At 30.9% G+C, this 16846-nt stretch overlaps 4 protein-coding genes across 8 annotated transcripts; 1 reads left to right on the top strand and 3 right to left on the bottom strand.

The window, feature by feature from the left end:
* Positions 1-480: 480 nt before the first annotated feature.
* LOC145011070 (FkbM family methyltransferase) lies at positions 481-2715 on the bottom strand. 5 transcript variants are annotated; one of them, XM_078969696.1, is made up of 4 exons: positions 2281-2715; positions 1942-2041; positions 1099-1852; positions 481-1011 (listed from the first exon to the last, which is right to left on the bottom strand). In XM_078969696.1, exons 3-4 carry the CDS (start codon positions 1705-1707, stop codon positions 655-657), a joined length of 966 nt encoding a protein of 321 aa, XP_078825822.1. In that variant the 5' UTR covers positions 1708-1852; positions 1942-2041; positions 2281-2715; the 3' UTR covers positions 481-654. The 5 variants fall into 5 exon arrangements, with proteins under 5 accessions (XP_078825822.1, XP_078825819.1, XP_078825820.1 ...); XM_078969693.1 differs by having other exon boundaries at positions 1942-2715; XM_078969694.1 differs by having other exon boundaries at positions 1099-2120.
* Positions 2716-3416: 701 nt separating this feature from the next.
* On the bottom strand, positions 3417-4445 carry LOC145010029 (uncharacterized). The gene is made up of 2 exons (XM_078968627.1): positions 4128-4445; positions 3417-4040 (listed from the first exon to the last, which is right to left on the bottom strand). The coding sequence occupies exons 1-2, from the start codon at positions 4410-4412 to the stop codon at positions 3417-3419; spliced, it is 909 nt and encodes a 302-aa protein (XP_078824753.1). The 5' UTR covers positions 4413-4445.
* Positions 4446-10492: 6047 nt separating this feature from the next.
* Positions 10493-11954, top strand: LOC145011159 (protein BUNDLE SHEATH DEFECTIVE 2, chloroplastic-like). Its single transcript, XM_078969798.1, has 5 exons — positions 10493-10702; positions 10846-10937; positions 11398-11464; positions 11579-11675; positions 11769-11954. The coding sequence occupies exons 1-5, from the start codon at positions 10645-10647 to the stop codon at positions 11845-11847; spliced, it is 393 nt and encodes a 130-aa protein (XP_078825924.1). The 5' UTR covers positions 10493-10644; the 3' UTR covers positions 11848-11954.
* A 51-nt stretch (positions 11955-12005) lies between these two features.
* On the bottom strand, positions 12006-13403 carry LOC145011158 (heme oxygenase 1, chloroplastic-like). The gene is made up of 4 exons (XM_078969797.1): positions 12985-13403; positions 12688-12911; positions 12484-12591; positions 12006-12279 (listed from the first exon to the last, which is right to left on the bottom strand). The coding sequence occupies exons 1-4, from the start codon at positions 13229-13231 to the stop codon at positions 12187-12189; spliced, it is 672 nt and encodes a 223-aa protein (XP_078825923.1). The 5' UTR covers positions 13232-13403; the 3' UTR covers positions 12006-12186.
* Positions 13404-16846: the final 3443 nt, after the last annotated feature.

The raw sequence follows: 16846 nt of genomic DNA, 5'->3' as shown, positions 1-16846 counted from the left end.
ATATAATTCATTTATTATTTTAAAGTATGTTATTAAATGCAAAATATTACCTTATTATTGATGGATTTTTTAAATGATTATTATAAAACACTTATTAGTTCATTAAATATACGTTAAATCCAAAATATAAATAAACTTAAAAATATATTTAAAACTTAAAAATTATTTTTTTTGTTATAATTCAACTTATTCCAAATAAATAGTTTTTAATTAATTACAGGAAACAATAGTTTGTAGACCGACAAACAATAGTTCATATATAAATTAACCATGATGATCGGAATTAAAAAAGAATATCAATAAATAAGTAACTTCTAAACTTAAACTAATCAATCAGTACGTTGAATTATAACACTAAATCGAAAAAATTACATGTAGATGCTATTAAATGATATGATACTAAATCGAAAAAATTACATGTAAATGGTATTAAATCAGTAACTTCGTTTAATTTATATCAGTGATGGAATTCGAGTGTAGTGAGATTGAAACTTAAGTGTCTATAAACATTTCGTGCAATCTGTAAACAATCGTATTACTTCCAAATTACAATCAACTTCCTCTAAAATCAATTACAACACTCATCTATCACCCGATAATCAATCAATCTAATCATCTTTGAAGGGAAAAAAAGTTTGATAACTAATAATAGCTCTATTTAGTGCAATGAGCATCAGTACCTTGTTGCACACAATGAGTGTACCCAAGATCACCTAGAAATTTCCTAATCTCTTTTGAACTACTATTGCTAGCTTGTAAAAGTCTTTCATCTTCCTCATAAATCAAGTATGGAGCTTCACCTTTCTTTCTTGATAGCAACTTTTTTGCACCTTTCAACACATGATACTCCCAACCTTGAACATCTATTTTCAAAAGCAACACATGTTCATTCTCTGGTATCACTTTATCAAGAGGAATCGATCTCACTTTCATTTCAATTTCTTCATTTGATTTGAAAGCCATCTTTGCTCCAGTTGCTGAAACTGCACTATTGTCTAGCCTTCCAACCAACTAACAACAAATCCAAAATTCCCAAATTGAGAAAAGATGATATGAATTAATAGAATTATGATCAACATTGGAAAATAGTCAACATACCTTGTGAAATGTTATGTTTCCGATTTGATCAGAAGTAGCAGCTTCAAAAACGTTAACTAAATCTCCAACTCGATTGAAATAAATCCCGTTACAAATGCTTTGTAGATTTTCGAGAACGGGTTCAAATGCGAAAACCCTAAACCCCATAACTGCAGCAGCGAAGGTAGCCATGCCTACATTTGCTCCAACATCGATGAAAATCCCGGTTTTTCCTTCGGCCTTCTTCTTCTCCAATAAGTCCTGAACAGTTGCAGAGATGTCGGGTCTTCTGAACAGCTTTCCTTTCAAGATCCGGACGATGTTCTTGTGGGGTTTATCAGGTAATGTTCCAAAATCAGATAGAGAGTAGAGAAATGGATATTTAACGCCTTCGACTAGGTTTGCGATGACTGGATGTGATTGAGGTGATTTGTAGCAATCGAATGGTTGGATTAGTGAGTTGGGGAGATTTATTAGGGTTTTGAAATTAGGGTTTGGGTTTGATGAGGTTGTGGTGTGAGTGCAGAGGTAGAAGAAGGTGAGGAGGACGAGAGAAGTGGAGAAGAGGAGGAAGATGCTTTTTGGGGTGGCGAATTTAATGGATCGGTCTTTCTTCCAAGCATTTGCCATGGAAGTTTGGGAATTTGATTCAGGAAATTAGGGTTTTTGGTTGATCGATTTCAAGAATTCAATTCACGGGAGATGGAAAGATTGGATCTTGAGAATGCGAGTGGAGAAGGATGCTCTTACATGAGCTGAAGAGATGTATGCTACCCTGCATCGTACAACACTCAATGCATGAAGTACAAGTTACAATTCAATATCTATCCTGTCGACGAAATTCTTTAATTGTTTTTTCATTACCTCGTGTTCCCCAACTTAGCTTAAAAATCGTGTTCCCAAAATACCCTTCTGTTGTTTCTGATAGTGTAATTGCAATTCTTTAATTGTTTTTTCAACACCACTGAGATTCGTAGAGGGTGTAAGGTTTAAAACCCAATATTTGTAAGCTTCACCCGATTGAATTATAGGAAGCTAGACCACTGTTATTATTTGTATATAGCAGTCATCTTATAGAATTTAGGGGTTTCATTAAGCAGGAGATTACAGTATCAAATCACCTAGTTGTCAATAATACTTTCAATCTGATCTATTTAGCGAAGTTGAAATACAATTTATCAGTTTGATCGATAGAAAACTAACCAGAAGATTCCAATGAGAGCAGATAGCTACTCCAACAATATAAATATCTTCCCCGTCTTCTCCATGTAAGTGTTGATTTTAGTACAAACCAAGACAAAAGGTTAACTTTTCTGAGATCCAACCTCACCGACCTTTTTACAGACGATAGTGTGGATCTAACCTCACCGTGTAAGGGAGGCGAATCGGCTGTGGTGGATGTAGACAGATGGTGGACCCTTCGATGATGATGTTGATGCAGAGAGAGAGACAGAGAGGGAAGGAAACAGAGATGCGTTGGTGCGGTGGATGGTAGTAGCGGAGATGGTAGCGTCCGCTTTAGGGTTTGAGAGAGAGGTGGAAGCGAATTCTGGATCGAGAGTATTTGCTTGAATGGGGTTTCAAATTCAATTTCTGAAAGAGTATGAATGCTGATCCGATCTGGTGTTAAACAGAGGGGTATTTTTTTGTTAGTAATTGACTATTATACCCCTTGCATTGTATTTTAATTATTCCAACGCTTTTTGGGAGCTGATATGATTCTCTTTCAACTCATAAACACAAGCACGCTTACGCCTTGCTCCCGAATTTAATTGAGCTTCATTACACGAAAGAAAAGAAAAGGAAGTAAAATATGGAGAGAAAAGAAAGGGAGGGGAAGGAAATGATTAACTTTTTCGTGTTCCCGAGTTCGAAGGAAAGGAAGGGAAGTTTTTTAAAATGTGTGTTCCCGAGTTCGAAGGAAAAGAAAAGAAAAGAAAGCTAAATAACAAAATTACAATTTTATCCTATTTTTAACCAAGATTATTACATACATAGTTGAAATTGAAAAAAAAAATTTGATTTGCATGTTAACGTCATATTTGTTGTCTAAACATTCATTTACACACATACATATTATTTTGTCAAATACAACTTACATATAATATTAAATTAAATTACCAATGAATAGCAACACATAAATAATATTAAAATAAAAAAAGTTGTGGATATCTTTTAATAGCATTTGTCTAATTGAAAAGAAACCAAACTATAAAAATCATCCAAAACAATGCAACTTAATTCAACTACGATTCGAAAAACCATAATTCAATTCGTGAAACCAAAAAAAAGTTGAATAAAGAACCAAGAAATAAACACCGATTCTCCCAATTCATCATTTACCTGCACCGCATCATTGTTTTTAGTATATCCTTCCTTATGTTCATTGGACAAGTAAACAACGTCCTCGCATCTGCTTGGTTACGAGCCAAATACATGAGAGCACATGGTATTTCATGGGCTTCCAATCCCATCGGCTGCAATTCTTGATAAATTTCATCACCTGTTAACTCATGATGGTAAGCTCTTTCAAAAATTTTGTTACCTTCCCTCATTGCATTAGCCACATCACTAACAGCATTCATAATCTTTGTTTCGAATGTTTCAGGTTCAGGTTGAGGCTGAGGTTCAACTTCCTGTTCTACTTCATCTACGAGTTTTCTTTTTTTAGTTTTACATTTTTTCGCACTTGAATTTTGTTCAGGTGTAGGAGACACCACTTGAATGTCATCTTCATCATCATCTACACGTTGGTTCTCCAGTCTAACATCATTACTTGCTAATAAAGAATCAACCTCTGAAATACTTTCTATTTTGATGTTCGTAGTGTTGTTAAACCTAGCATTTCTCTCTTTTGCAGTTTCAGCATTTTCTCCTGAAGCTCTATCTCTTGCAAATAATACCAACATTTGTTCAAAGTGGGCCACCTTTTTTGTCTTCAGTGCAATTGCATCAGGCTTCGACTGTTTAAAAACCCCAAAATACATTAAAATTATTAATAATAACATAATATAAAAATAAAATAAATACAACCTTAAATGAAAACTAACCTTAATTAAGTTATCCCAAACCTCCTCATCTACTTCAATTAGTTGGGTATCAGCATTCCAACCGAACCCACTCAAGGAAATCCCATTGAACATGTCATACCATTGTGAAAAAGTAGATTTCAAAGTTTTCAAACGATTTTTTAAATGACTTTTAGTTAAATTCATTGTAAGTTTCGTATTGATCTCCTCAACCATATTCGCATATGCTTGTGATGTAAAATTTCCATAAGGCCTATTTCCTTTTTCTTGTTGTTGTACCATTGCATCAACAAATGCAGCATCCATATGTTCTGTCCAGTTCAAGAGTGATTTCTTACCAGTATTTACAATAGGTTCTTGCTTGTTCATTATCGGGTTCTACATAACATAAAAAAACATACATTATTATAAAAAGAACATAGTCATAAAGTGTACAATTTATCAAAAATAACATAAATAAAAATTTAAAATAACACAAATGAATTCACAAAACAATGTTCAATAAAAATTCAAATTGCAAATGAAGTAATATAACGAAATACTCTTAAACTATGTTGACATATTTATTTCATTGTTTGGATTCAATAAGTAATTAGTCCACATTTGATTTGCAATTGAGTTCCTAAATTGCTTTGCCATGCTGTTACCCTCACGCGCACCACTTGAATTATGTCTGACTTCCTCTGTTGGTGCACTTAACACTTCCTGTAATACCTCATCTTCAAGATCTTTGTCACGATCTTCAACTATCAAAAAGTTATGCAAAATACAACACGCCAAAAAAATATCTGATTGTGTTTCACAAGAATAAAAAGGTTCTTGTGTACTTCTAATGATAGGGAACCTTCTTTTTAGAACACCAAATGCCCTTTCTATAGCATTACGTAATGAAGCGTGACGAAGATTGAACAACTCTCTAGCATTTTGTGGTGCCCGAGTGGAATATTCTTTGAGATGATACCTAACACCTCTATATGGCGCCATTAATATAGTTGAGTGAGGCAAACCTGCGTCTACTAAATAATAGCGACCTATAATTAAATTGTAATTAGTTTTTTAATAATAATTTAAACTAAAAAGTAAAGAGTTGATACTAGAAATTACCATTTGGAATTACTAGTTTATCATCTCTATTAAGCGCATTCTTTAGTATCCTTGAGTCTGATGCAGTACCCTCCCAACCAGTTAAGACATACGTAAACTTTAAATCAAATGAACAAGCAGCTAACACATTTATCGTTGGGTAAACCTTGCGGCCACGATATCTAGGGGCATCTCTATTAGGTACTTTGACACGAACATGTGTACCATCAATTGCTCCTACACAGTTCTTGAAGTAAGGAAAGAATCTCTTTTTCTCTTGAATTTCTTTGGGGACAACATCACCTTGTGGTTGTTGAATATAAAGACTTTCTAATGCTATAACCGAGCGCAAAACTCTATGGAAACACCTACTCGTTGTGGATTTCGAGCGCCGATACATCCAAGAGACAAATGTGTTTCTCAAATCATTACTTACAATGTGCAAAAATCTTTCAACATGCTCTTCAACAGACATTCGTTGAGTAGGTCGAAGACCACCATCACGTCGTAAGATAACACATAGCTTCTTAAAAGCTTGCTCACTCATACGGATAAGCTGACGACATTGACCACCATTTGAAAGGTTATGTAACAACTCTTCCCGTACACGTCGACGTTTTAAAAGAGTTTCTCTAGTAGGTAAATTAGGACCATTCTTGATGGTAAGTTTGTGTTGTACCAGAATAGCAATCAACAAGCAAATTAGATGAACAACTTGCATTTGTCTTGATTTCAAAATATGAGCGGGTGAAGGAAGGTCAATATCCATTGAAATCAATGTGACCTATTTTACGTAAAAAATGTGAAGGATTATTAAGAGGCAATGGAAAATTTAAGAAGGGCTTACGTGGGTCATCTAACCCACCTTAATTTTTAAAATTATTTATAATTATTGTAGAAAAAAACTTAAGAACCACCTTTGAAAAATTTGAGGAATCACCTTAGCTTTTTGAAAAGTTAAAGTAAATAAAAATTTACTCATAGTTCCTTTGGTAGGCATGAATTTTTGATTTGGGTTGTATCCGGTTTATATGAGTGTTGGTTATTTTAATCAAATATTTTGCAATACTTGTATGTAAACTTTGATAAGTTGTTTATAGTTTCAATAATGTCATCGTTTAGGCCAACAAAAAGCTTTATTATTTTCATCTTTAAACGTGTAATTGACCCACCTATTCATAACATTCTATAAAAATCAATAGAAAATTTTGTGTTTATTTTTTTGCAGCAAAAACAGCCATACATCCAAAATAAAAGCAAGGGCAAAATAGTCCAACAGGAGATACTTTGAGAATTGCATTGAGTAATAGTTAATGCACGTATTTGCTATTGAAAGGAACTATCACAAAATGTTGTTGACATGTTATACATCCCTTGGTCGTGAGAATGAGTGTGTATGAGGATCAGATCAATGGATCTTGAAGAAGAAACAAATTCAGAAAAAAAAAAAAAAAAAGTTGTAAACATATATTGAACCTGAGGATACTTGTATTGATGCTCTAAACATAATATCATAAGAGGAAACATGTAATGGTGTTCTAAACATATTATTACAAATAACCTAATGAATCAATTCAACTTTAATAACAAAAAATGAGAAGAAACAAACTATAAGAACATATTATTACAGGTTATGTGATCTGAAACATTTAAGAACAATAATGAATAGTAAACATATTATATGAACCAGAAAAAAAAAAAAAGGTTGTAACATAAGTGTAACCTGATGAACAAAATTTAACAACCAAAAAATTCATTGGAGAAGACAGTGTAACCTGAAGGAGGATTGAAGCTGCAGCAGACGTCCAAAGAGAAGATGCAAGATGATTTTTTATTCCCTGTGTGTATGTACGTGATTATATAGATAGGTTTGAAAAACCGTGTGTTCTAATCTTTATCCTTGATTCTCTTCTCTCCAAATCTCTCCAATTTGGGAGGAAGATTAGGAGGGAAGATTATCCTCTGATTTCCTTTCTTTTCTGCCCAAATCATCCCAATAAAATAACTTGGGAACACGGTCGTACTCCTCTTTCTCTCGGATTCAATCCCTTTCTCTCAACTTCTCTCGTTAAATGACACTCGGGAACGAGGTGTTAATCTCGCTCCTTCAATACCTGCATTATCACTGGAAACGTTTTTTTAAAAAACAGCCCACAAAACTGCAAACGAGTGAGGCAAGGCAAACATGTATGCCCTTTCGTCTATTCCTCTACAATTTAGGCGATACCTAAAAAAATTTATATCTATTCTAATAAAAGAATAATTTTAATATCCTTTTGATATGTGTCATTTTATTAGGCCTTTTAATTAATATATATTTTATTCAACTTTTATCATGTGTCACCATATTAGACCTCCTAATTAATCCATTGTCACTCTATTAATTCTCCATTTCAAATTTTAAATTTTAAATTTATCACTTTAATTAAATTAAATTAATAATATTAGAATAAAATTAAAATAAAATTATTACAAATTATAGGTGATATAATATTTCATATATTTATTTAAATTAACGATTATAATTTTATATAACTAAAAAAATATATTTTAATTAATAATTTATTTAAAATAATTAATTAATAATTTTTTTTTCACTAAGAAAATTTAATTAATTTTGTAATCGTGATTTTCATAGGTTATAAACTAGTTTTTATAACAAATGAAATAACTAATGGCATATGCCAAATGTAACTATGTAAGTTTGACTATGGTTTTATACATTTTAATTACATCTCTGACTATGATTTCGTACATTGTTCATTCTGTCTTTATATAAAATGTAGAAAAAAAAATTGAATATCATTGTTATTTTCTCGTCTAGTACGAATTCTAATCAATATTTCGGTGTGTTTGTAATTGGTGGGAAGTAAGAGATAGTTGATTTTAAAATCTCAAGAGACCATAAGTGAATGGGAAGGGGCATTACACTGAAGGAGCCGAGTTGATCGATTTTGTTCTTGATGTTGTTCGTAAGGAGGCTAAGAATTGTGATTTATTACAGGGTATACATAAAATTCATCAATTAAACAATCTTAATCATCTACGGACATCATCATTTCAATTTCATATGTTGTAGTAATTTGATTCTTGATCTTAGACATGTATTCTATTAATGGGGTTCTTTGTGTTGGTATCTGATAAGGTTTCATGTTTGTCATTCATTTAGAGGATGAACAAGGTCTAGAATGAGGACACTATTGATTTCAATGATAAGAGAGGAATACCCAAATAGAGTGATGTTTACATTTTTTGCGTTTCCATCATCAAAAGTCTCAGATATCGTTGTTGAGTTGTACAATGCTACACTCTCTGGGCATCAACTGGTTGGAAATGATGATGAACGTATAGTTCTTGAGAATGAATCCCTTTATGACATATGTTTCGGGACCTTAAAGCTCAACACTCTAATTTGTGAGTACTCTTGTCTTTAAATAATCTTAAATTTAAAAATCAATTGCTTTCATTTACTTATTTATTATAATGTCTTACTTTTATTTCTTTATACTACATAGTTTTAGTTTTTCTTATTATGGAAATGTGTTTTGTACACTACCCAATTATTGCATTATACTTCTATTTCAATTATATACGTAAAAATTGTTTTGTATTTTTAATATAATTGAAATAAATGGGCAGTCTTTTCAAAATACTATGTTATAATAGGAAAAAAATGAAAGTACATTACTTAAATAGTTGAAAGCCTGTCACCTTTTTTGGCATTTAACACTAAAATGGTCTATATGAAAAAAAAAATACCCACGTACTTTCAATTTTTTTATTAGTAACATCAAATTTTTTGTTCTTTCTATTATATCATTTTAGTTTCAACATTATTCATATTTAGGCACTATAATTTATAAAACTCTTCCTGATTATAACAGTGAAAATTATTTTCTATCTTTCGGTGTCTTACTAACACATGTGGATGCTGCAAAACTTTTAGACTCCCTATTGAAGTTAAGCAAAACATGTTGTCATCCTCAAATGGAAAGTTCGTGCTGCAGCAGGCTCCTCCAAATATAGAAACAACTCCATCCCATGTTTGCAGTGCAAACAATGTTTTAAAAATCGGTTTGAACTGGCCGGTTGAACTTGTTGGATCGGGAATTCGGAGAGAGAGCGGTTAAACTATCACCGGTTTTACATTGATTTCTGAACCGGATTGAACTGGCTGATTTTTAGAAAAACTCAGTTGAACTGGTCAAAATAAACCGGTTGAACCGGTTAAACCGAATAAAAACACATGAAAAATAATCATTTACATAATAAACTTTGGTGCTTTTTATCAAATCTATTTAGTTTTCTCTAAATACAAACACATGGTAAATGTTATAAAGTTTTTTGATGTGTTTGTACTCATCTAAAACTATATTTCGTTTGGATATTATATTTTATTTTCGTTTTGACGTATATAGATTGATGTAAAATACTAAAACTTATGGTTATGTGTTATTTTAATGTATTTGGATTCATCTACAACTTATTTTTATGTGTATTTTTAGTGTTTGAACTTGTAAACATCAAATTTATAATTTATATACGTATGCATGCGTAGGAAAATAGAAATATATATATATATATATATATATATATATATATATATATATATATATATATATATATATATATATATATATATATATATATAGAAACCAGTTCCCCGACGGTTAAACCGGAAATTGGTCACCATACCGGTTCAACTAAAAAACCTGTTTTTAAAACAATGAGTGCAAGGATACGATTATGATGAGATGATGGTAGTTGTGTTTTTCTTTTTTTTTTTTTTTTTGGTTGAAAAGTCTATCAAGTTATAGTCATATCATATTTAGATAGTTTTATTTTTAAAGTGCAATGTCTGATTTGAAGGTATAATATTATAATTTGATTGTTTTATTGAACTATGCACCTTAAAAAAACAACTCGAATGCACCTTAAAAACAATAACCCTCTTAACCCATAAGAATCATGAGCCTCATCACTAGTTAAACTCTTAAAACCCTAAAAAAAATGATGAAATCCATATGGTTAAAACCGTACCAAACTCAAGCAACCGAATAAAATCAAACCGCATAAAACAACCGAATTACCACACCATTATATTAACCGAAATATTCAATTTCTAAATTTTAATAATCATATTTCCACAAGAAAGAATGGGTGGATGTTGTATTAGGTTTCCCCGGGTAGGGTTTTATACGTGAAATGACATGAGCAACCTCCATCACTTTGGCTCCACAAGACAAATTATAGACTTTTTAAGGGACAATTTCGGTAAACAACTAAAATATCCTCTTAAAGGGGAGCAGCTTATCTTGTAGGAGAAAGAAGGTTCTCTAAAACCCACGTATTTACAAGCACAGTGGTTTCAGTTGCAGGCCAAAGTATCAATCTTTCTTCACTCCCTTCAAAATCTTGAAATTTCTATGTAATTAAACCCAAAATTCTCTTAAAAATGACTAATTCTTTGTGTTTTACTCCTCTTTCTTCCTTCAAGCCACGAAACAAACCAGGTATTCTTCGATTTCTCCTTCTTTTTAACATCATGTGTGTGTGTGTGTGTTTCAGTGTATTTTGTGTGTGTAATTCGTTCAAACATCTATTCAAATATGGCGTGTGGGCACTAACGAGTGATGATATTGATAAACTTTTTTAGGATTAATTGGTGGGAACCCTAATTTTCCAAAGGTGATTTGGGTGACTAATCAAAATCTGAAATTTAGAAGATTTCATAGTTTGGAAGCTAAGGTGAGGCTTCTTTTGAATCAAATCATGTTATGCTCAATTTTTAATATTCTTATTCTTCTTTTTGTACGATAATCATGCTTCTATTTCTATTCCTATTCCTATTCCCTTTTCAAACAAATCATTCAATGTCGTCACCCATTTATCCTTCCCAATTTAATTTAATTCATGAAATAACAATGGGGAAATGTTAAAATTATACAAAAATTCAACATTTTAACAAGAATCTGGTACCATAAATTGTTAATTAATCTTTTCAAGATTTCTTGGAACTTAAACGCATGCAATACAAGGAGTTACCAAAAGGTTTCATCGTTTTTACATCATTCTCTTGATCGATTAATAATGTGGTCTTGTTTAGTTTTATAAATTATAATCAACAAAAAACGATATTCCCTTTTCGTTTTATTATAAAAGTTTGAAACTTTATCTTAATCTTTAGATTTTCTGTTTCATTTTATAGGCTACCGATGACACAAAAAGCACCACCAAGGTGAATAGCATAGTTTGTGGTGATTGCGATGGAAATGGTAAGTTTTTCACAAAATGTTCTTTTTTCCATTTTTGGAAATGGTAAGTTTTTTATTTTACCTTTTTGGGTTATTTTTTTTTTCGTAATTTAAACCCTCAATTTACAAATTTAGGCGCAATACAATGTACACAATGTGAAGGAAAAGGAGTCAACACTAAAGATCACTTCAATGGACAATTCAAAGCTGGTGGTTTATGTTGGCTTTGCAGGTATTTGGTTATATTCTTGTAGACCATGTGATTTGTTTCAAGAAAATTGATTTTTTTTTTCTAATTTTTTTTTTCAAAATTACATTTATGCAGGGGTAAAAAGGAGATTCTTTGTGGTGGTTGTAATGGAGCCGGTTTTAGAGGTGGGTTCATGAGCTCCTTTGATGAATAAACAAACTACCACTTTATTATGTTTATAGAAATAGAAATTCAAGAAACGGATTTTTTTTAGTTGTTTTAATGATCTTAAATCATGTATATCAATATAATTTTGTTCCATATGAGTGCCATTCGTTTCTTGAAATTAACACGTTCAATCCAAGAAACCACTTACACATAAAAGGTTATTATAAATTTACAAATTGAAGGCGTACATTTTTTTGGTTATTTGAGTTATTAGAAGCGTTGATACAAGAAAAAGATTATATACAACAAAACATTTGGAAAGTACACTTTTTACATGAGAATCAAAGATCATTAAAAGCAACAAATTTTCAAGCTTCTTTCATGATCATGCCATGATCAAATGCAGAATATCGCCATTGAATTCGAATGATTTCTCAGTTTCTTCAAGACAATGATTCTTCTCCTCTCTTGTCCAATTCTGATTAAACCATGAGAAAATGCATTAGATCGTATTAAGAACACCCTTTGACTTTGAAGGTCAAACTAGGTAAATTTATCATCCATTGTTTCCAAATTGAAACAATCAACATAAATTTCGTTACATCCTTTAATTAAAAACACGTGTATGCTTTGTATAAAACTCGAATTTGAAAATCATTGAGTTTGATTTTGGAAAAATTACCTCTGCAACTCTATTTAATTTCTCCCTAACGTTCTGCAATAATTGGGGAAGATCACCATCCCATTTATAGAACTCCAGTTCTTTCCCATTCAAGATCTTTGCAGCAACCTACAATAAATTTCGAAAAGAAAAAAAAGAATAAATATGGAATTAAATTCTTGATTTTAATTTTTAAACCTGAATAACAGTCGTCCATGATCAAACCTTTCTTCCGATCATCCGACCACCGGCAGTGTGTGCGAAGTAGGTGTTATAAAAATGGCAGATGAACGCTTGTGGATCTTTCTTTGATAATTCTTCGATATAAATCGAGTAATTGATCCCAGGTGATAAAGGTTCAGGAACAATATGACCTTGTTCTTTAAACCATTCCAAATCGATCGCCAAATTTCCCGCCCTTTCGAGTCCAGTGTTCCTAAATTCAGCATCTGAATCGCAAAAAAGGCATCAAGGATATGTTGATTAATAAGGAAGATAAAGTTATTCGATTGAAAAACTTACATTCAGGAAAATCGGCTTTATCAAGAATCGTGTCAAGAGTATCGTAAACCAGTTTACTATCCACCAAGAACTTCAAATACCCATCAATGGTGGGCTCCCATTTACGCCATGGTTTTCCTTGCGTTTCTTTTTCTCCATCTTTCGCTTGATCTTTAGTATGCAATTTCATCGCTACAGACCTCATTTCATCCACAAACCCGCCGGTGTACCTCTTCGAAGTCCTCTCCTCCGCCACCGTTACCACCATTTTCTTGGACTTGGAGACGATTTTAGGTTAGAATTTGAGATGGGTGTTCTGGAAATCGGAGTTTAAACGTATGATACAAATTGGGATTTCTGTGAAAGGAATTGCGGTTAAGAAAGGAAAGATGATTGAGTGTAAAATTGGATAATTCCTAAATGTCGACACAACTAGAGTCTATATAAAATTTTAAAAAAATGAGAAAGGTGGTTGATTTGTGAATTATTTGCTTTTATAAAAGGTGATCTTGAAGATAAAAGAGAAGACTTTAAGAATAAAATAATGAAATCTTGAATCGTTGTTTGGATATGGCGTTATCATCAATTGGGTATTATTACAAATTTTAAATTATGTGAAAAAAAACAAAGACGGGTCTTCAAAAAATTTATGAATAAAGAATGTTAATGGACGGGGTTTTTGCTGTTTTTTATTTTTATTTTTATTTATTTATTTATTTATTTTTAAAGTATATCATACCTTTTTAATTGATTTATGTACCTTTTTTATTAATATGTATATCACATGATTTGATAATTTATATGCAAAAGATATATATATATATATATATATATATATATATATATATATATATATATATATATATATATATATATATATATATATATATATATATATATATATATATATGGTAAAGTGAATATACCTAACAATTTTATATAAGCTTAGGTACCTAACTCTATAATATTACATCGGTTTGTATCATATTTACATTGTAATTGCCTAAGGTTCTTAAACTTCAACCCCATAACTTGATTATTTCCAAAATCTTTGTACTTTCACCAATATCTTTCTTTTACATCACGTCTTTCTATCGAATACCACCTGATGGACTTCATATCCTACCGCTACAAACGAAAGGATATAGGAGAAATATAATCATGAATTTCCAAATTTTTTTTGAAGTAAATCAAGTTTAAGGATGAAGTTTAAGAACCTTGGATGATTGCAATAAAAATTTAATGCAAAATGATGTAGTTTGATGAGGTTAGGTACCTAAGCTTATATAAGGTTGTTAGGTATATTCACTTTACCCATATATATATATATATATATATATATATATATATATATATATATATATATATATATATATATATATATATATATATATATATATATATATATATGTTCAGGTTCAATTGAGAGCATTCTAATTTTGTAAAACCGTGAGTCCAAATCTGAAAATAATTTTAAAATGCAAAATAAATGGAAAAATAAAAAAAATTAATATTATTTTCGGAACTTAAATTAACTAAAAAAATAAAAATAAATAAATAAAAATTCCGTTTTCTTTGAAAAATAAGTGAAATATTCTAATAGAATATTACACTGACATATTCTAAACAATAATTTTAAAATACATAACAAATGGAAAAATCTAAAAATTCTTTTTTTAAATATTATTTTCGGAACTTGAATTAACTAAAAAAAATAATAAAAATAAATTCCATTTTTTTTTTTTGAAAAATACGTGAAATATTCTAATAGAATATTACATTGACATATTCTAAGAAATAATTTTAAAATGCAAAATAAATGGAAAAATCCAAAAATTCTTTTTTTAAATATTATTTTCGGAACTTGAATTAACTAAAATAAAATAAAAAAATGCATCTCACGGTCTCACAAAATTAGACCGTCTCACATGAACCTAACCATATATATATATATATATATATATATATATATATATATATATATATATATATATATATATATATATATATATATTAAATTGAGAGCATTGTCTTAGAGGCTCATACATTATGCCACTTAATATGTATATCACATGATTTGATAATTTATATGCATGAGAGATACATATTATATATATATATATATATATATATATATATATATATATATATATATATATATATATATATATATATATATATATTAAATTGAGAGCATTTACATTATGCCACTTAAGAATTACAATGTATTGTATTTGGTAATAACATTTGTGAAAACACCAACATGGATACCACATATCAGAGTTGTACATGGTCCTAAAAATGGATAATGTCACTGCAGCACATGGAACTTTTTACATTTGGCTAATTTGGTCCTTAAAGTTTTTTTTGATACATTAGACCAGTAAACTCGTAATTGACCTTTTAATGACACCATTTTAGAAGGTTTCCTGGTTACAATGCTTATGTGGCATGTTGATGTGTCCAATAAGCTTACGTGGGAAGCTTATGTGTCGAAGTAGTCCAGTTGTCGATATAGGCTTATTAATTCAAACCCTCATTCGGACCTCCTTTAAATCTTTACTTACCCTTCTCTGAAAAGTCAAAGACTTCTCCCTCCCCAACTATTTCCAACCTAAAGAAGAATGTCTTCGAGCTCATCTACGTCAATGAATCAGCTACAAGTCACTCATGTTCAGTCGCAAGAAAGGGTAAAGGTTTGTCATTGTGGCGTTCAAGCTAAAGAACGAACCTGTTGGAAGATAAAAAAACCATGGGAGGCGATTATGGAATTGTCAAAACAGTATGGTAGGTCCCGATTCTCTTGATTTTGATAAGTTAGTATTTTATGGTTTGATGTGTTGTTTCTTTCTATAAAGACGATAATGGTGTATTTGTATTTTGTTTCATCTGTTAAAAACTCTAATTTTATTTGCTTCTTGACGATCATGTTGGATTAGTGTCTAAGTCCATAACTATTTTGGTATGTACTTGACCCGATGGTGCATGGTCCTTTTGAGTTGCCTTCACCAAAGCAAATTGATTGGAGAAATGAATAAAGAGAGAAAGGATAATATGATTTATTAATATGTTATAAGAATAATATATTAAAGGAGAAATCATATTTGTTTAATTAATATTGGTCAATAATTAATTAAGAATTAGTTTTGTGATCAAATGTAATTAATTAAACTAGAGGGGCTGATTTGTAATTATGTGATAGTTACAAAATAAGGTAAGGATTATCTTATTTATATGGTGGACGAATTTAAGGTTGGAAAGCCTTAGAATTCGAGTATGATAAGGATTCAAGGATTATCTTATTGGTTGCTTAATGGATAATCAACTAGATAAGGATAATGACTGAAACCCTATCTCTACACCTATATAAACACCCCTAGGGTCATGAATTCGGGTATCCCTTCCCAAGAGGTCCTAGATACGAATTCTAACCTCTCACCTCTCTCTTTATACCTTCTCCATTTGCTTATGGTGTTTGTAAGCGATTAGAGGAGTGACACTTGTGACTCTAAGCATTCCAAAGTCAATACAAGGAGATTTGTGATTGTTATTGCTATATAACAATCAAGGTATGTTCTTAAGACCTAATTATATGTTAATGTCGATTTCCATATGCTAGAATTAGGGTTTATAGTCTTGGATTCAAAGATGTACAATAGAGAAACCTAGATCCAAGCATTAGGGTTTGTATGAGCACATAGGATGTCTTATGACCAAAACCCATTAGATCACTGTGAATAAAACTCATTTCGCTGGTACATTAAAGGTAGTTGATTTGTGATTGTCAGTCAAACCCTAATTTAATTGGTTTTTTATAGACTAGGTTGAGGAAATGTAGCTTCTTTGAATGGAAAGATGAAGAACAGGTAGACGGGTACTACAA

This window comes from Lactuca saligna, chromosome 8 (assembly GCF_052625555.1).
Source record: "Lactuca saligna cultivar CGN05327 chromosome 8, ASM5262555v1, whole genome shotgun sequence".
Classification (NCBI taxonomy): Eukaryota; Viridiplantae; Streptophyta; class Magnoliopsida; order Asterales; family Asteraceae; genus Lactuca; species Lactuca saligna.
The sequence above is the reverse complement of the archived record's forward strand: the minus strand, read 5'-3'. Positions and strand labels throughout refer to the sequence as shown.